The sequence below is a fragment of the Eretmochelys imbricata genome, chromosome 3, assembly GCF_965152235.1.
Source record: "Eretmochelys imbricata isolate rEreImb1 chromosome 3, rEreImb1.hap1, whole genome shotgun sequence".
Classification (NCBI taxonomy): domain Eukaryota; kingdom Metazoa; phylum Chordata; order Testudines; family Cheloniidae; genus Eretmochelys; species Eretmochelys imbricata.
Genome location: NC_135574.1, coordinates 110562968 through 110583983, shown reverse-complemented (window position 1 = coordinate 110583983; position 21016 = coordinate 110562968). Strand labels below are relative to the sequence as shown.

The window sequence follows — 21016 nt, the reverse complement described above, 5'->3', positions numbered from 1 at the left end:
CGGTGTAGGTAATCCACCTCCCCTAGAGGTACTAGCTAGGTTGATGGCAGAATTTTTCTGTTGATCTCGTGCTGCCTACATGGGGACTTAGGTTGGCTTAATTACGCAGCTCAGGGGTGTAGATTTTTCAAACCCTGACCAACATAGTTAAACCAACCTAATTTTCTAGTGTAGGCCAGGCCTTACAAATTATGAAACTATGTGCTATTTTTGTTTTGCTTTTAGAAATTTCTTTCACTCTCCATGCTTATGAAAATGAAAGATTAATAGCGCTGGCTAGAGCTAAGCAGAATGAGAGCAGCAGGTGCTGTGCATATTTTCCAATACAACTGAGAAATGTAGATCAGTATAAATTGCAGTTTTAAATCAATAGCACCTCCATCTCCCATGCTGGAATGGCAGCAGGAGCATTGAAACTTTAGATAGCAGGAGCAAAGGTAAGGGGAAACCTTAGTACAGGCGTAATCAATTACTTTTTGTCAAGATCCTAATTTCTTGGTCAAGGTATAGTCAAGGTCCAGACTCCAGAGAAGAAAATAATTTAAAAACCCCCCAATAATTATGATAATAAGTAAATAAAAAGATTTCAGGTCTGTTCAAAAGCATCTGGCGGTCTGAACTTGGCCTGTGGTCCCCATATTGACTACCCCTGCCGTAGTAGGTACTGCAGTGTTGCTGGGAGGGGAAGATGGGGCCCAGTCAATGCGGCTTCTCCATACCTTCACGTCCTGGATCCAAACTGTGCAGGGGTGACTCCCGCATCCCTCTAGGACACGAGGAACAATTCCAGGGAGGAGCCAGGCCCGGGAACCAGAATCAGGCACAGAAGCAGCCTTAGCAGGGACTGTTGGATACTAATGTGATGGTGCTGATTTCTACCATTTTTACTCTGGTCAGTCTCTTCTTATGCTGATTGCTTGTCTGTTTCAATCCACTCCTGCCCAAACCCTTCATCTCAGCCTGACCCCAGTTGCCCTTCATGGTCCCTTCATTCTTCCTTCCCTCTTTCTTCTCCTACCCTCTCCCTTTCACCTCTCTCCTTCCCTTTTTCTTTCTATTTAGGTAATCTCCTGCTAAACCCCACCCAGAGAATTAAAAAAAATTAAAGGAAGGAAAGCATAGTGTAACTAATGTGACATTTGTCAACCATCGCTCTGTTTACTCGCTTGTATTGTTATATCTCCTTTCCCCTGTACTTTGTCTTATCTATTTAGATTTGCTCATGAACTATTGCTTATTCATTTGTACAACCCTAACACAATGGGATCCCTTTTTCATTTGGCTCTTATGTATATTAGCAATACAAATAATAATACTTAAAGGAGAGAGGCCGGTTACAATGTGGAAAGATCGCTTTACAACAATACATACTCTCAGACCCTGAGAGTCTGGTGGAGCTGTCATGTTGCTGAAGTAATGCATTGGTCCTGGAGGGAAGGTGCTTTTGAAAATAGATTGTATAGCTCTTTCTCTACAAGAATGGCCTGTACTTCCTTGTCTCTGGAGGAATGATGCTGTGTTGTTGCAGTGTAGAGACTTGGACATAGTGGCTCTGAATGAAGTAATGGGAGAAATTCCTGGCACTGGAGTTCTGACAGGTCTATTTTTCCCAAGTCTCCACAGAGTGGGGGAGTTCATTCCTATACTCTTGACGTGCACTCTTGGTTAGATGAGTGATTGGGGCACAGCCCGTAACTAGATGTGTGCAGATGCTGCAGCTGAAAGAGTGACTGCTAAAACTAAGTCATGTCACTATATTGTCCTTGAGAATATTTATCATGTGGCAAACATATGTTTGCATAATATGACCTTTCATGCAAGTGTAGCGTCTGTTTTCTTTCAAATTTGATCCATTAGATCTTTATTTCAGCACAATGACCATGGAGGAGCTACTAACTTCACTGCAGAAGAAATGTCGCACTGAATGTGAGGAAGCCCATCGACAACTGGTGTGTGCTCTCAATGGTTTAGCTGGTATCCATATCATTAAAGGTAAAAACATACCGCTCACTATGTTAATTTACTCTGTCTGATGGGCGAGTCATGAGGTTAGCTATCATCATGGCAAAATGGCAGGTCCATTGATTTCAGGGAAAAGTGCATTATGCAGTCACAGAAAACTGGAACTGCATATAGGCAGCAGCTGAAATCCTAACAAATTTCTCTGAGCTGACAGGGAAGAAAGAGGTGCAGTATATTGGGAACTGCATCACAGCACTTTCCATTTTTTAAATTTTGTAACGTTCTTTCTATGTTCACTTTCTAAAGTCTAATCAAGAGAGGATAAAAGCAACAAATCTAGCTTGATTCTGCTTTCACAGTGGTGTAATTCAAGTGTAAATCCATTGACGTCCATTGAGTTGCACTAGTGTAAAACTGGAGCAGATGAGGTGAATTAGCGCCATTATTTTCTCCCTTTTATTAGGGCTATGACAGTGGCTACTGTGACAGATACAATGGACACTTGGAATATCCAAAGATTCTTGTATCAACTTTGTAAAAGTTATGTGCATCTTTCTGGGGTAGGGATTATATTATGGATTCATGGGGGAACTAAAGGGTTTCCTGGAGGAATTAAAATCACTAGATGGTGACCAATGCAAATCCCATGGCAGTTAACCAGTCTAGAGAAGCCCCACCCCTGTGGAAAATTGCATAAACTGGTTTGATCTGGTTCAAAAATATATGGTTTTGGGTTCCTTGTTTGCCAGTACATTGACAACCTTGAAGCAGAGAGAGAGGTCACTCTCCTGATCCAAGAATGGACATGAGACTGTGAGCCAGAGGGACAGGCCCTGTGATAGTACATGCCAAGGTCTCCATGTGGAAGATGGGTGACAAGCTAAGACTTCATATGAGTTGTTTGTTGTTTGAGATGTTTTCTCTATAATGCTTTTGTTGTGAATAAATAATACTTTGCTTTATGAAGGCTGGCTGGTCACAGGTTAACCCTGTCATTGCCCCAGAAAGAATAGGACTGTTAGTGCTGAACTAAAGTCAGACTTGCTGAGGTGATCGGAATGAATTGCAGGGACGATCATTGCCTAAATACCCAGCCTAGAGAGGGTGTCACAGGACTCTCTCCTGAGAAGGGTGATGGCTAGAGGCCGGAGATCTAAGAGGGGTGAGAAGAGGTCAGAGATGATGCAGTTACCTCTGGAACTGTGACAGCTACATCAAAGGTTTTGTGTAGGTAATAGAACTGGAAACACATAGCTAGCAAAGAGTGGCACAATGCTGGAAGTATGTGTGGTGCTTAATTTATCAGAAACATTTTTTGTCCTTTGCACATTCATTCCAGTCACTAAACTTTGCTCCTTTGATCTAATGGTCAGTGAAATCTTTGGCCTCTTCCCTAGAATATTATGACATACAGTATTTTAAACATTTTAGTAAAATGTGGTATTGAGGCTTTTTGTCTCTCATAAAGTGAAATTGCATTTCAGTTTCAATATCATATAACATATGGATGCTTTTGCAATATTGTTTTTAAGTTGTAATAGATTTTAATGGCATCAATAGCAAGGATTGATACTGCCATTTGAAGTTGAAGGTACAAAAGATAACCAATTTGGTAGCAATGATGACAACACTTTCCGCCCCCATGTCTGGAGCAATTGCTGTGTACACAGAGAATGTAAGAAATACAAGAAGTCATTATGTTGTTGCCATTGCAAACGCTGTTTAGTTGAAGGAATATTAGCATATAAATGGCAGTGTAGATTCCAGTTGAATCAGTGTGGGGGTTCTGTGAGTTCTAATCAGAAATCTGAAAAATGAAGCAAAGAGAAATAATTATGTGAATCTCTTACCAAGCAGCATAATTTACTTGGATGCTTAGTTCTAAATGTTCAAAGCAAAAGTACAGCCTGTTTTTTGTTTGTTTTTTGTTTTTTGCCAAGTGATCCTTGTTAAAACTAATGAGTTGCATGGAATTACACCCGCCCTTTGTTTTAAAAATGAGTACTAATACTATAACTATCTTATGAATAAATCTTAGGAATAAGGATAAGAATAAATTTTGTTCCTTTCCTTCCCAATTGCACCTATTAATCGGATGTGGTCCTGGTGATTACCAGTGAACTCTGAAGTGTATAGTGAAGTGTAATATGTTTTGTAGCACCTAGTAGTTCAGATAAATCAAATCACATCATGTCATTTTTAGTTAAGCTGCATTAATTTCAACGGTCTCTTCAGTTTACCTGTTCAGTTCTTCTTTCAATAAAGCTTTTACTAGACCAGTGGCTCTCAAACTTTCCAGACTACTATATCCCTTCAGGAGTCTGATTTGTCTTGTGTACACCCAAGTTTCATCTAATTTAAAAACTACTTGCTTTCAAAATCAGACATAAAAATACAAAGTGTCACACAGCACACTATTACTGAAAAATTGCTTACTTTCTCATTTTTACCATGCAATTGTAAAATAAATCAACTTGAATATAAATATTCTACTTACATTTCAGTGTATAAAATATAGAGCAGTATAAACAAGTCATTGTCTGTATGAAATTTTAGTTTATACTGATTTCACTAGTGCTTCTTATGTAGCCTCTTGTAAAACTAAGTAAATATCTAGATGAGTTGATGTACCCCCTGGAAGACCTCTGCGTACCCCCAGGGGTATTCGTACCCCTGGTTGAGAACCACTGTACTAGACAACTTCCCCACCCTGTAACTTGCCACCACTTTTTTTCAAGATATTTGGAACTAGAAAAGGGCTTTCACTATTATCTTACTGTCACCCTTAAATTTTTATGTCCCATGGACCACCAGACTATTAATTTGGTTACCTATCTTCTGTGTGTTGTTGGAGGAGAAGAAAGTATACGTAATTGTGGTTTTTATGATTTGCAAATGTAGCTTCAAGTTAATATTGGTTAATTTCTTCCTCAGGGTGCATATGGCCACTTAAACTATAGTTCCACTATTAAAAGTGATTGTGAAAATGGCACAAGAGGGGATGAATAATGGATTTTTTGGTTTAGTGATAATTCTGAAAACTGAAAATGAAATTTTTTGGCAAATCAAAATAATTTAGTGCTTCAAAATAAAACATTGTGACTGTGGGAATTTTGACAAAAGCAGAGGACTAGATTCACAAAAAGGTCAGTGGGGAGAATGGGGTGAGCTTGTAGTAGGAGGTGGCTTCCTTTAAAATCTTTAGCCCAGTGGTTAGGGAACTCATCTGGGACGCAGGAAACAAGAGTTCAACTCCTCCCTCTGCTTTATGTGAAGAAGGGATTTGAACATGGGTCTCCTATATTGTAGGAGAATTCTCTAGCCATTGGGCTGTGGGACATTGTGGTATGTGTCTTTCTTAATCTCTCCTGTTGAAGCTGCTCCACTTTTTATAAATAATTATTAGCCATTGGAGCAGAGCCATTGAAACTGAGTCTCCCACTTCCTTGGTGAGTGTCCTAATCACCAGGCTATAGAATCATTCTCATTCTTTCCCTGCCCCAGTGACTATTCATTGTTATTGATACTGGTGATTCATAGTCATGAATTGGCAAATTCTGCATTTAGTTGCACCAGTACAGTGGGTGTTATAACAGATGGGTTCGTATTAGGGCTGAATTTGAAGTTTGAAAATATGACTTATAGAATTCTGCTTGACTCTGAAATCATCATGAGTTTTCAGGTTTGACAATTGCGAAAACCGTGTTTAACTTGGAAACTGAAACTGTTTGCTCTGGAAGTCACTGAGAAACAACAAATATGGTACCCCACAATGCCATTCTTAGACTTACTTTTCAGAGTAGAACTCCACTATGTTGAGTAAAACATTCTTCTTCAATTGGTGTTTTAAAATAGGCAATTTACAAAACCAAAAAATCAGCAAGTAAATAGTAGATGGTTCCTCTGAAGGCATCTTACATATGTTATAGATCAGGAGTGGGCAAACTTTTTGGCCCAAGGGCCACATCTGGGTATGGAAATTGTATGGCGGACCATGAATGCTCATGAAATTGGTTGTTGGGGTGAGGGCTCCGTCTGGGGGGTGTGGACTCTGGAGTGGGGCCAAAATGAGGAGTTCAGGGTGCAGGAGGGGACTCTGGACTGAGGCAGGGGGTTGGGATGCGGGGTGGGGAAGAGGGGAGGGCTCTGGGATGGGGCTGGGGATGAGGGGTTGGGAGTGTAAGAGGATGGGCTGGGACTGAGGGTTTTGGCTGGTGGGAGGGGGATCAGGGCTGGGGCATGGGGGTGGGGCATGGGCGGGGTCAGGGGTGCAGGCTCCTGGCAGCACTTCAAGTAGCTCCCAGAAACAGCAGCATGTCCCCCCCTCCAGCTCCTGTGGAGATGCTGCAGCTCCTGCCAGATGGCTCTGTGCACCACCCTGTCTGCAGGCACCACCCCACAGCTCCCACTGGCTGTGGTTCCTGGCCAATGGGAGCTGTGGGGGCAGCGCTTGGGGCGGGGGTACTGTGCGGAGCCCCTTGGCTGCCCCTACACGTAGGAGCTGGAGGGGGGCATGCTGCTGCTTCTGGGAGCAGCGTGGAGTGGGGCAAGCCCCTGACCCCGCTCCCCGGCTGGAGTGCCAGAGTGAGGCAAGCCCCGGACCCTGCTCCCCAGTGGGAGCTCGAGGACTGGATTAAAACATCTGGAGGACCAGATGTGGCCCCCAGGCCATAGTTTGACCACCTCTGTCATAGATGATGGCCATTTGTGGCCATTTGGAGATAGAAATCATGTTGCATTGGTTCTAAGTGGATTTGAATTCTTCAGATGAATATGCATTGGCAGCAGACCTGTACAGAGAGGTGTTGCGTTCCTCTGAAGAGCACAAAGAAAAGCTCAAAACAGATTCGCTGCAAGTGAGTATGAATTTAAGTTCACAGGCATTTTTAAAATAGATATGTCAACGTGTACTTGACTGTTCTTGTATCACAGTTAAATTTCTTATGCAGCTATTTCTCATAGGGGCTTGCCAAAGGGACACTGTTAACTTGTTCTGTCTTCAAATATAACATACTGTAAACCAGTAGTTTTCAAACTGCGGGTCGGGACCCAGTACCGGGTCACGGAATGTAAGGCACTGGGTCACGGTGGCTCTGGTCAGCACAGCTGACCAGGCTGGCTAAGGCAGGCTAGTTCCTACCTGTTCTGACACCACACTGCACTCTGGAAGCAGCCAGCAGCAGGTCTAGCTCCTAGGTGGCGGGGCCACAGGACTCCGTGCACTGCCCCCACACCGAGCACTGGCTCCCCCCTCCCCCCTCCCCCCCAAAAAAAGTTTGAAAACCACTGCTCTAAACATTGTGTTCTATGACAAGTCCATGGAACTACAGATTTCTTGTTTAAAGCCACCATAGTGCAACAAAAATTTGTATAAGGCCTTGCCTCTAATTTTTAGTGATGCACCAAAAAACAATGTGAGCTTTGCCTGCTGGTCTACAATAGAATTTAACAAGCTGTAATCTTGGAGTCTTGCATATCACTGCTAACATCAGTGGTACTAGAATACAGACAGAGAAATAGACAAAAGGCAGCTGTGATGGTTCCTGGAGAAGTATAAATGGAACCAAGTCAAATTGTTATATCACAAGAAATTATACCTCTAAGAGCATTATAAGACAAGAAAGAATAAAAAAGTATTGACAGTATCCCTTTAGGAAACTGTATTTATATTATGTGAATAACCAGCAACTGCAGATGATATTTTATATTTAAAGAACATGTTCAACAAGGTAAATTTGGACCAACTTTCTTTTGTCTTACAGCAGAAGCATGTTTATGTATTATGTCATGATAATGACAACTCAGAAGTGAGCTACTTGCCTGTTGGTTCTCTTACCACTTACGGCCACAAAGGGAAATGAAATATTATTTCAAGTCATTGTCCTCCATTGGGGTTCTCTAACACAGAACTTTTCACCAATGTGGAGTTGCTTTGGTCATGTTTATTGCACCCAGTGTTATATTTTTGTTTTGTCAATTCAAGCGCGATCTACCTCTCATTAATCATATCTGTACCAGTATATCAAACTGCCTCTGTTGATGTCTGAGTATCTCTCACTAAATCAATTCCCTGCCATTGCAGGAACCTTGGGCAGTGGTGCACCTTTGTCCATCTTGTGCCACACAATAGTTTAGTCTCCTGAAGATTGTAATACTTCGGTCTAATTCTGGTTGCTGGGCTTATTGTGGGGTAATTGGATGGTATTTAGTGGCCTGTGTTACAAAGGAGGTCAGAGTAAATGATCTGATGGTCTCTTGTGGCCTTAAACTCTGACTTTAATATAACAATAATGATGTTAATGAAACTATACTACTGTAACTTAAGAAAAATGGCAGAAGCTGCTCAGAGTTCATAATTTTTTTCCCGCTTTTCTGAAGTTTGTCTATTTTTGGGACATATAAACAACTTCTTTCCATATTTAGTTTTTAAAAATAATTTATAAAAGAATAAATTTTAAGATAAAAGGCTTGCATCTCACGAGGGCTTTAAGGGGAACAGCTGTGATCCAGTATACAGAGTATAAAGCAGAGAATCAAAGACCTGGGTTCTTTTTTAGACTTTCTCACTGATTTGCTGTGAGATCTTGGGGGAGTCAGGTAACCTAGTTCTCCCATTTTTGCTCTCTGTAAGCGGGGATAATAATACTTACCCACCTTCATAAGGTACTTTACGATTCACAGAGAAAAGCCCTACCTTTAAATGAAATATTTATTATTATTCTCATAAGTAGCCTTGTTCTGGGATTTCACTAATGATTTCATTGTTGCTGTACCAGATAATACAGTATATTGTGTTACATGATAATTGTTGCTTTTCTCTATGTGAAGAGACTTCATTCTACACACAACCTGATGGAACTACTGACAGCAAAGCATCCAGGGATACCACCAACCTTGCGTGATGGCAGACTTGAGGAAGAGGTGATTGTTCGTTTTGGTGTAAATGTATTTTAAAGAACAATATGATTTGCAGATTGTACTTTTTTAAAGACTGTAACCATCTTTTTCTATTATTTTATGTCAAAAGAAGGGGAAAAAAATCATCAGGCCAAATACTCCAGGATAAGCCTCCAGCCACGTTACTCATTCAATCAGATGCAGTTGTACTGAGAGAAGGGAAAATGTCCAATTGCTGCTATTCTGAATGTGTGCTGATCTTTGCTACGTTATGATTATATGTTTTGAGGAAACTTTAAACATTGATCACTAGAATTATGATCTTACAAGTGTTTACGTATGAATAGTCTCATAGTCAATAAGGCTAGTCGTGTAAAATTAAGTACCTCTCATAAGTGTTTTCAGGACTGGGTCAAATAGTGCAGTATATAAAGAGAGTATCAGAGGAGAAGGAAGAAGTATTAGCCACCTCATGGACCAAACTATGGAAAGTACCTATATTTGAAGTTTACAAAGCGGTCTGTTGAATGTAGTGTGACAAATGATAGTCAACTTCTCAATTCACAGATATCTAGTGATCTCTGAACATGTTTTCACCAAGGGTTTTACTGGATTCTCCATTACTGATCACTTTTAAATTGTATGTTTTTCTAAAAAAAATGCTCTAGGAATTATTTTGGGGAAGTTCTATGGCCTTTGCTATACAGTAGGTCAAACTTGATCACAATCATAGACATGTACGACTTGAAGGGATCTCAATAGGTCACCCATTCCCCTTCACTGAGGCAGGACCAAGTATTATCTAGGCCATCCCTGTCAGGTGTTTGTTCAACCTGTAGTTAAAAACCTCCACAGATGGAGATTCCATAACCTCCCTAGGCAGTTTGTTCCAGAGCTTAACTACCCTTACAGTTACGAAGTTTTTCCTAATCTCTAACCTAAATCTCCCTTGCTGCAATGTAAGCCTATTACTTCTTCTCCTGTCCTCAGAGAATAAGGAACACAATTTATCACCCTTCTCTTTATAACAACCTTTTACATACTTGAAGACTGTTATCATGTCCCCCCACTCATATTTTCTAGACCTTTAATCGTTTTGTTGCTCTCCTCCGGACTTTCTACCTTTTGTCCACATCTTTCCTGAAGTGTGGTGACCAGAACTGGACACAGTACTCCAATTGAAGTCTCTTTGGTGCTGAGTAGAGTGGAAGAATTATTGTTTTTCATTGTTTTTCATTGTTTTTCATTGTTTTTCTTGTGTCTTTCTACAACACTCCTACTAATACATCCCAGAATGATGTTTGCTTTAGTTGCAACAGTATTACATTGTTGACTCATATTTAGTTTGTGATTCATTATGACCCCCAGATTCCTTTATGCAGTATTCCTTCCTAGGCAGTCATTTCCCAATTTCTGTTTGTACAACTGATTATTCCTTGCTAAGTGTAGTTCTTTACATTTGTCCTTATTGAATTTCATCCTATTTACTTCAGACCATGTTTCAAGTTTGTCAAGATCATTTTGAATTCTAATTCTGTCTCCAAAGCACTTGCAACCCCTCCCAGATTGGTATCATCCACAGACTTTAAGTGTACTCTCTATACCATTATCCAAATAATTTATGATAATATTGAATAGAACCAGCTCCAGGACAGATCCCTGCGGGACCTCTCTTGATAGGCTTTTGCAGCGTGACTGTGAACCATTGATAACTACTCTGAGTATGGTTTTCCAGTTGTGCATCCACCTTATTGTAGATTCATCTGGGCTATAGTTTGCTTATGAGAAGGTCATGTGACACAGTATCAAAAGCTTTACTAAATTGAAATATATCAAATCTACTGCTTCTGCCCTATCAAATGGTCCCTTATGGCCTTAGAGTACGTGAATGTCCCTCTGCTAAATTTCATGTATAATAAACACACCTTGCTGCCTTAACCTTTTCTTCTCTGTCTAGTAGCGTAAGCTGGTGGGTGATTTCATCAGTGAGGGAAAGGAAATAAATTTCCAAGCATCAGGGGTTGTCTATACTGTGCATTAGTCCTCACCAAAGGTGTGTAAGTTCTAGTGCACTCATATGTATTGTGCACTAATTGGCTTATGTGAAATAGGACTCCAGAGAACTTCAGTTAGTGTACAACATGCTAGTGTGTATTAGAATCTCCATTCCTTTGGTGTGGACTACTACACTGTATAGACAAGCCCTTAGTCTCTTTAATATCCTTTCTGAAGCCCAGTGTCTTCCATGGTTCTGGATGTCTGGGCTACTCTTCTTTCTCTGCAGCGTTATGGAGGTGGATCAATGTTTGGCTCCACACACTCTGGCCACGCCCCCTCCACTCTCACTTGCCAACAGATTTCCTGTTGCCTCCATGGCAGCAGACTGGAGCAGTTTCTGTTGCTTCCGTCCTTACTTTGCAATTTGAGCTTTTTCTGTCCAGCTTTTGGGCAGTGAGGAGAAGTGTTACTCCTCCTCCCTAGGTCAGGTAATCCCTCGGGGGTTTAATCCACCTTGAGCCTCTGCTCCCTGCTTGCTCCTCTTTCCCTTCCAGACATGGCAGAGCAGCCAAGAAAGCACAGGACTAAATCCAAGCAGTGCTCTGTCCGTGAAGCACCTTCCCAGGCTCCGTAAATGTTGAGTAGTACCCAGCCAACTGACCCTAACTCTGTTAGGTTCTGGGTCTATAAGTCAGATAGGCAGTTGTGGTCCTCAACTCCAGTCTGGGAAAAATGGACCAAGAACCCCAGTGCAGAGCAGGGAGAGGCTCTAAACATGAGGAGGATCCTGACCACCTGACTCCTGGGATAAATCCCAGGGGACCTAGTGCAGAACAATGAGGGGAGCCTTGTGGGTCCTGAGTGCCCTGGGGAAAGAAGCAGGGTCCTCCCTCCCAAGCCAACCAGGAGGACTCAGACAGTGAGTTCCCCACTCCCACCAATAAGGAGACCCAGCGAGAGAGGATTCGGAGTCAAACCTCTGAAGAGGACTCCAGGAAGGTAAGCAACAAAAAGCCTTACAAAGCTGCAACAGTTTCTGTGTTCCCAAAGCCTGCATAAAAAAGGTTAAAAATCCAAAAAGGAAAAAAAGAAAGAGGAAAAAATACACAAAATCCAGGAGATGAGTTTTCGGACTCCTCTTCCTCCCCCTCCTCCACTTAGGAAGGTGAGCTGTTCGGATCTGAATCCCAACGGAATGCGGGGAGGGGGAATGTAGCAAAAGGGTGTGTGTTGGTTTTTTCGTGTCCCCCCCCCCGTCCCCCTTGGCGAAATTTCAAGCAACAACATTGTTTCCATGATTCAAATCCAACCTGAGCAGGCTCCTGAGAGTAAGCCTCAGAACAAATTTTTCTCCACAAAATCATCCCCCGAGGTTGCAATACCCCATTATTCCTTCTTCAAGGAAGTGAGTAGGGATGATGAAACAATCCCGATGCAGGCAAGCACATTAATAGGAGCGATCGTAGGCTCTGTAACATTCAAAAACCAAAGGGTCTATTACTGAGATACCGAGAGTGGATGCCGCTATAGCGTCCCTCCAGTGATATATGGTTATTCCCTCAGAGGGGGAGTTGTACCAGAAGAACCACTAATAAACATGGATAGAAAGATGGAGGCCACTCTCAAAAAGGATTTTGAAGCTTCAGACACCCTTTGAGCACCCCGGGCAGCTACCTGCTTTGCAAAAGTATTTCTTTCCTGGCTGGAAATCTCAATGCCCGTAAGGACAGAGATCACCCGACTTTGGTTCCTTTTTAAAGCAGGTGTCCCTGGCAACAGCATTTGGTGCTGGTGCCTCAATGGAGGCACTGAGATTCTCAGAATGAGCCATGACTTCCAGATCAATAGCCTGGCACCACCTATGGCTGTGTCCGTGGAAGGTGGACACTCACTTTAAACAGGTCCTATGCTTGGCTGAGTTTAGAGGCTCCATCCTTTTTGGAGAAAAGCTGGAGAAGGTGGTGGTTGATGCAGCAAAATCCAGACAGTCTCTCCCTGCCCCACTAAGTGCTCCCAGGAGAGAGTACAGACCAGCTTTCAGATAGAGGCACTCCTTTCGCTCACCATTCTCATGGAGGTACTAGCAAAAGTACAACAGATTCTCCAAGGGAAAACTGTGAAATCGAGGTCCCGGCTGGGAAGTCTAGAGGGACTTTAACCCTCCCTCTCTTCCCCAGATTTACTTCATGAAAAAGATCATATCTGCCTTCGCCCAGAACTGCCGCTAGGGGGCAGAATTTCCCATTTCCTAGAGGAATGGCTTCCACTGACCACAGACAAATACTACAGATACTACCTCGAGCTAGGGGCTCTGTCCTATCTTTTCTTCATCCAGTCATGCAGCTCCAATGACCCTATAAACCACAATCTGATCCAGAACCAAGGATCTCATCTTCTGGTTATAGGAATGATAGTGTGTGTAATTTCAGAAGAAAGGATGTCTAGGCTCTACTCCATGTTTTTCATTGTTTTTCATGAGGGCTATCAGAGCCATTCTAAATGTAAAGCGGTTCAACAAGTGGATGAAGAAAACTAAGTTTCAGATGGAGATCCTGACCTCTACGGAGTCATCCCTATCCCAGGGGGACTTCTTGATTTCAGTAGATCCAGTGGATGCATATCCCCATTAGATGGTGCCACCGCAGACTTCTGAGGTTCGCTTACAGCAGGAAACATTATCAGTACTTGAACACTTACATTTGGCCTGTCCTTGGCCTCCAGAGTTTTTACAATGATATTGGTAATGATAAACAGCCACACTCAGGTTGTAGGGAACTCAGCTGTATCCTTTCCTGGATGACATTCTGATTAGAGCTCCATCTTGATCACCAGTGCACAGGGCCATGTCTCAGACATTGTGTCTCTCCCAGGCGCACAGCTTCATTATCAATGCCAAGAAAGATTTCCTGGTTCCATCCATATGGGGGCAAAAATACACATCTCAGTAGCAAAGATCTACCAATCATTAGAAAGGTTTCAGAAAATCCAGGAATTTATCATCTTGTTCCAGAGTCACAGGAGACCTGCCATAGCATTATGCTTCCAACTGCTAGGACTCCTGGTTTTGTGCATAAGGATCATTCCATGCATAAGAAGCCTTCAAGCCTTGATTCTCAGGGTGTAGGACCACTCCCCAGAATATGTGAAAGATCAAGTACAGATTCTGACAGAGGTGTTCAGTCCACAAACAGTGTCCACAAAGGCACGTCTCCTTCCATATCCTTTAGTATTCACAACTGATGACAATCTGGAGGGCTGGGGAGTTCACTTGAAGACCTAAACAACCCAGGGTATCTGGAGCCAGTAGGAAAAAGCTGAGAGCAGTCAAATTAGCTTTGCAAAGGTTCCAGCTCACCATAAGGGGGAACCATGTCCTGGGTCAGTCAGATAATACAACTACAATTGCATATTTAAACAACAAAGGGGAAACAAGGAGACTGATGCTACACATGGTAGCGCTGGAAATAATGAGGTCAGCAGAACAGTTCCTCCTTTCCTTCAGAGTGTTCTATGTCGGGGATCTGATCCAAAAGGCAGGCTGTTCAACAGGCGTAGGGTCAACAACTCCGAGTGGTGCCTGAATCAAAAGGTTTTTGATCTCCTCATTCAAACATTCAGCCTCCTTTTGACCGACTTAGGGATTATAGTGGACGAGAAGCTGGATATGAGTCAACAGTGTGCCCTTGTTGCCAAGAAGGCCAATGGCATTTTGGGATATATAAGTAGGGGCATTGCTGGCAGATCGAGGGACGTGATCGTTCCCTTCTGCTCAACATTGGTGAGGCCTCATCTGGAGTACTGTCTCCAGTTTTGGGCTTCACTCTACAAGAATGTGGAAAAACTGGAAAGTGTCCAGCAGAGGGCAACAAAAATGATTAGGGGACTGGAACACATGACTTACGAGGTGAGGCTGAGGGAACTGGGATTATTTGGTCTGCAGAAGAGAAGCGTGAGGAGGGATTTGAAAGGGTTTTGCTTTCAACTACCTGATAGGGGATTCCAAAGAGGATGGATCTAGACTGTTCTCAGTGGTAGCAGATGACAGAACGAGGAGTAATGGTCTCAAGTTGCAGTGGGGGAGGTTTAGGTTGGATATTAGGAAAAACTTTTTCACTAGGAGGGTGGTGAAGCACTGGAATGCGTTACCTAGGGAGGTGGTGGAATCTCTTTCCTTTGAGGTTTTTAAGGTCAGGCTTGATAAAGCCCTGGCTGGGATGATTTATTTGGGGATTGGTCTTGCTTTGAGTAGGGGGTTGGACTAGATTACCTCCTGAGGTCCCTTCCAATGCTGATATTCTATGATTCTATGACTTGTTTGCAAATCGCATGAACACAAAGATGCCAAAATATTTCACAAGGGAGGCAAACCCCAGAACCGGGGACAGATGCCTTGTTGTACAGTTGGCTATTGGGGAAGATGGTCTCAAAAATAAGATGAGAACAGATGGTTGTAATTCCTCATTAGCCAACACCTTGGTTTTCAGACCTGATAGACCTAAAACCAGAACCCCCACTCCAGTTCCCATTGAGACCAGACGTCCTCTTTTTTTTTTTCAACTGATAGTTTCAGTTCACAGCCTGGCTGTTGAGACGGAAGTGTGGTCTCAGTCTGTCCTTCAGAGTCATCAAGACATTGTTTTCATTTAGGAGGAAATCAAGAATAAAAGCATACTTCTTTAACTAGTCCAGATTCTACAACTGGTGCCAAGAGCACAATGCAAATCCCAGAGATCTTGGCATTCCAGACATTTTGGGTTTTCTCCAAAAAGGCACAGACAGTACCATTGCTCTTCAGGTGTCTGCTCTTAGTAACATGCTATTCGTGGGGTCTTTGGGTTCCATGGCAGACAATCCACAGATTCCTTTGAGCTGTCCAGCTAGTCAAACCAGTGGTCAGGCCACTCTTTCTAAAATGGGACCTACCACTAGTATGGAAGGCTGTGACAAGCTATGACTTCAGTGTCAGCTGCTTTTATCCATTAAGGCTTGTTTCTTAGTGGCTGTCTTGCCCACAAGGTAAGTTTCAGAGCCTTATTTATACAAGAGCCTGACTTCATGTTCTATGAGGACAAGGTGATGCTCAGAACGCTAGAATCCTTTCTTCCTAAGGTGAATTCCTCTTTCAACACTTCCCAAAAGGTTGTGCTTCCTTCCTAGTGTCCAAAATCATAACACCAAACTGAAAAGGTGTTTTACATCTTAAGATGTCTGAAGAGTATTGAAAATCTACAGAATGCATGAGAAGATTGGGCTCCCTATTCATGTCCTTTCATGGACATAGAGCTTCCAAATCCTCTATCACTTTGTGGATTAGACTGTGTATTGTGGAAGCTTACAAATCATCAGAGGTTCCTGCCTCAGAAGGGATCAAGGTGTGCTACATGAGATCCTTAGCAATTTCATGGGTGGAACAAGCAAGTGTGTCCACTTCAGAAACTTGCAAAGTGGCCACTTGGTCTACATTTAATACCTTCATTAATTGCTGTAAGATGGATCTATCTTCTGCAAAGACCTCCTTTGGCAGGAAGGGGCTGCAGGAGGTAGCCCAGAAATAATATTGACCTTTGACTGAGCTCATGAAAAGAGGGGGGCTTCTTATCTATTGAATTCTGTTTTCACAACACTTTCTCTGTCTGATCACTTCTTGCTACTTCCTGGACATCCAGAATCGTGGGAGATTCTGGGTTGCAGAATGGAAATTTCTTACCAATAATTTCCTCTCTGTAAGTAGCGGCTACCACAATTCTATCCACCCTAGATGGCTCAAGAGCCAAGGGTCAAATATCAAGTGGAATTGTTATGATAGAACAGTTTTTTCCCTTGGTCTAATGTACATAGTTGTTACATTGTCTCTGGAATATTTTGTTAGTGAAATTATGCAAGTTTTACAGTTTGGGAATAACTCATCTGGTGGTAAGCAGGAGAAAAGGGAGTATGGCAAGAGTATGCAGAGCCAAAATGCTGATCTGCCTCTGTGAAGCTATAGTGAGAGGAGAGCAGCCCAGATATCCAGAATTATGGGAGTTGCTACTGGCAGAAAGAAAACTCTAAAAGAAATTTTCCATTCGTTTGTGGAGAATACAACAAGCCACAAACTATCATAAAACAAAAACAAATCAATTGAAAAGCACTGGGCAGTAATTCCAGTAGGCTTTCCCTGCTTTAGCCAGCTGAGAAGGGAGTGGACATAATTTTCCCCTTAGATATCCTTTGATGCAAATTCCCCTTACTTCTGTACTTTGCCCTGACCAAACATGAGAGGCAGGGACCTGTGAACCTTTTACAGACTGCATCCCCTTTACCTTGTCACAATTGCCGTGGTTTTTGGAATGTTCAATAAGTGCATGCATATGTAATTTTGTATGCATATCTCTTGTGTGTGTTTCTCTAGTATTGCATTGAATGGGATGCTTTTTTCCACAGCGAGTTAAAGTGGTGATGGAGATTAAAGTAGTTTCGGCATTTATTTTAAACTGGAGGACATGTACCATAAGCTTTCAAAGTGGAATTGTTTTTCTCTTTCTCAAAAGTAACTATGCATAAACAGATTTATATGTGCTTCTTAGCAAAATTCATATTTGAAAAAGGGCATACTCTCATAAACTGTGATCATACTGTTACACTAATAAAAAAAGTCTTTGATGGCTAGCCCATATCTTTGTTCACCTACCACCAATTTAGACTCTGCTTTGTTACTTTCTCAGTAGTGCATATTTAGCTTCCTTTTCCTTGCTTCCCTTCTAGAACTAGAGAAAATGCTTTACCGTTCTCTTTTCGTCTTTTTCTCTTGTATCACAGCGCAATCATAGTGCTTTATTACCCTTTTTATAAGATATACATGCCAATAATTTGAGCAAATCTACTCAATTTTCTTTTTGAGGGGATTAAAATATACATATTTTGGGCATAAGTTGGTCTTAAACTGTTCTTATGGATGCTGCTAAATTCCATGATGTGCTGTCAAAATTTTAACAGGGTGCCCTCAAAATTTCTGCCTCAATCAGAGATGATATATGGGAGGTCGTTTCTACTCCACTTCACCCAAATTCCATCAGTTCCATATTCTGCTCCTCACCCCACTCTGACTAATTTCTATCCATCTATGTACTTTTGTGTAGGCTCCTACATGCCTTCCTTACCTGTCCAGCTGTTCCTCATAGCAACAAAAGTAGTGGTAGGTGGGTTGTCTTGTCATCTCTGATTGTGGAGTGATCAGGCCAGAGGCTCTCTGGTGATGGGCTCAGTAGGTGATTGGGACAGAATCCCTTTTTAATATTTTATGTGGGAAAGTCTCCCTTACTGCTAGTAGTCTCCTAGCTTAGTGGTTTTCAAACTGTGATCCATTACTGGGTCATGGAATGTAAGGCACTGGGTCGCGGTGGCTCTGGTCAGCACCGCCGACCGAGCTGTTAAAAGTCCTGTTGACGGTGCTGCCTGGCTAAGGCAAATCTAGTCCCTACTTGTTCTGACACCGCGCTACGCCCCAGAAGTGGCCAGGAGTAGGTCTGGTTCCTAGGCGGGGGCACCATGGGGCTCTGCATGCTGCCGCCACCATGAGCACCGGCTCCACAGTCCCATTGGTTGGTTCCAGGGAATTGGGGCGCAGGCTTATCTCAGGTGGTTCCCAGCCAATGGGAGCTGAGGGGGCAGTGTCTATAGGCAAGAGCTGCGTGGAGTCACCAGACCTGCTGCTGGTCGCTTCCGGAGTGCAGCACAGTCTGCGGTGCCAGGACAGGCAGGAAGCCTGCCTTAGCACCCCCTGCTGTGCCACTGACTGGGAACTGCCTGAGGTAAGCCCACACCCCAACCCCGTGCCCCAGTCTCCTGCTCCAGCCCTGAGCCCCCCACCAAACCAGGAGCCCATTCCTAAACCCCTCATTCCCAGCCCCACCCCAGAGTCTGCACACCGAGCCCAGAGCACTGGCCCCCTCCTGCACTCCACAGCCCTCACCCCTGCACTCCAACCCTCTGCTTCAGCCCTGAGCCCCTCTCAGACCCCAAACCCCTCATCCCCAGCTCCATTGGGTCGCAGGCATCAACAATTTTCTTCAACTGGGTCGCCAGAAAAAAGTTTGAAAATCACTGTCCTAGCTGGTGTGGGAGGATCAGGATGGCATCAATCTCCCCTAGCTTGTATGAGGAATGCGGGGAGCCAGAAGAACAGGTTTTCTGTGGCTGGTAAGGGGACTTAGCGGAAAGGGGATAGGTATTGGAGATTTGGGGAATAGGACTTCAGAGGCCTGATCCTCCTTCCATTTATACCAGTGTCCCTCCCTTCATTGACTTCACTCTTGATTACCATAGTGTGAGAGAGCAGAATCAGGTTCCCTCACATTAAGAACTCTTCATACTAAGGTTGGGGCCAGGCAAGCACTGTCAGGGAGGAAGTTGGACTGTAGCAGCCCAGTTGCTTGTTTCTTTCAACCCCTAGCAATTGGTTTACATCATTTTATCTTTTTTGTTATTGTCACAAGGAAAAGGACTGGAAACTTAGCTCTCATTTTTAAAGAAAAAAATTGAGATTCTTCTTCTTTGTCCTCTTTCAATAAAGTGCTCTTGACCACCCCCATGAGCCTCTCTCTAGTTTCACAAAAAGAAAAGGAGTACTAGTGGCACCTTAGAGACTAACCAATTTATTTGAGCATAAGCTTTCGTGAGCTACAGCTCACTTAAGCTTATGCTCAAATAAATTGGTTAGTCTCTAAGGTGCCACTAGTACTCCTTTTCTTTTTGCAAACACAGACTAACATGGCTGCTACTCTGAAACATTTCTAGTTTCAGTGAGTAAGCTCCATCCATACCAATGATGATGATAATTCCATAATAATAGAAAAGTGAAGTGAAACTTAACCAACACCAAAATGCAGAAAATAAAGACAAAAATCTAACTCACCAAAATTGTGCTGTGAGGTACTATAGATTTTGACTATTTATTTGTGAAAACACATGCCAGTAATCTACTTGGTAACCTGACAGAAACATATTGCCAAACTGGTGCCAATACCACAATGAATTTTTGTTCATAGAAGTGCTTTGTATCAAAAATAAGAAGTTCATCATCTGATTTGCCTAAAAATAGCAGAGACAAAAGGTGGGAGAGGTAATATCTTTACTGGACCAACTTCTGTTTCGAGCTTTCGACCCACACAGAGCTTTTCAAATCTGGGAAAGGTACTCCGAGTATCACTGCTAAATGCAAGGTGGAACAGATTAGTTTCAGATCAAACAAAAACATTTAGATTGCATTTGGAGTTTTTTATATGTCTTTAATAAAGTTGATGGAAATTTCAAAATGAAAATGAGTTTTGAATCAAAACATTTTGAAAATGTCAATGAAATGTTTTGATTTTTTCCAGTTTTTTTAAGTTGTTTTTTTTCTGACCAAGACAATTTCCTGAAATGATGTGGACAACCCAGATATGCATTTTTCTTAACTTTTTTTTGGCCTAAAAATGTCTTTACTCACTATGTTGCAGTTAGGTGTGATGTTCAGGTAAAGTATAAAATAAATTGCTGTTCTCTGACTCAGCAACAGCTACTGCTGTGTAGGCACAACAGAATGGCTGAAAGGATACAGAGAGAAAGGTTTAATTCAGAATTCCTTGGCTTTTTTGAATTTAGCTAAAGTCATTTTTCATCACAGTAATATAGTTTTAATGTATTTAATTTATTTATCTTCTATTTGGAGAAGGAAAAATGGTAGTCAACCTCCTTCCTGCCTACAGTTTGTCACAACTGTACTGTTCTCATATTTATAATCTCATGCATTTCAAGCTCTTTTAAAGAATTGAATTTGCAGGGAAGCAAATACAGACCTTGAGTAACCAACCACACTCTTGGACTAATGCAAGACAGTAGCTGAGAGCTTTTCTATGTTTAATTATTCCTTGTAAATATAAATGACTGATGCATATTTTAAACTCTTATGTGCATATAGGCTGAACAACTTCGACAACATTATATGAGTAAATCCAATGCAGAAGTTTCAGAAGCTCATCAGGCCTTGCAACCAGCGCTACAAACCATTCGTGAGCTCCAGAGAAAGGCAGGTGCCTCTCTTTGGCTTATGATTTTTGATTTACTAATTACTTTTTAACCTGGGTGTCCTAGATTCAAAATATTATTTAATATTTGTAATGTGGTAGCACCTCGAAGCCCT

At 42.4% G+C, this 21016-nt stretch overlaps 1 protein-coding gene across 4 annotated transcripts in view; it reads left to right on the top strand.

Moving 5' to 3' along the window:
• The window catches only part of SHPRH (SNF2 histone linker PHD RING helicase), a 140199-nt gene that overhangs the window by 64477 nt on the left and 54706 nt on the right, over positions 1 to 21016 (top strand). For all 4 annotated transcript variants that reach the window (XM_077813173.1, XM_077813171.1, XM_077813172.1 and 1 more), the window contains 4 exons: positions 1871 to 1992; positions 6730 to 6818; positions 8791 to 8883; positions 20795 to 20902. In XM_077813173.1, the coding sequence (XP_077669299.1) occupies positions 1871 to 1992; positions 6730 to 6818; positions 8791 to 8883; positions 20795 to 20902 (412 nt within the window). The remainder of the gene's footprint in view (positions 1 to 1870; positions 1993 to 6729; positions 6819 to 8790; positions 8884 to 20794; positions 20903 to 21016) is intronic.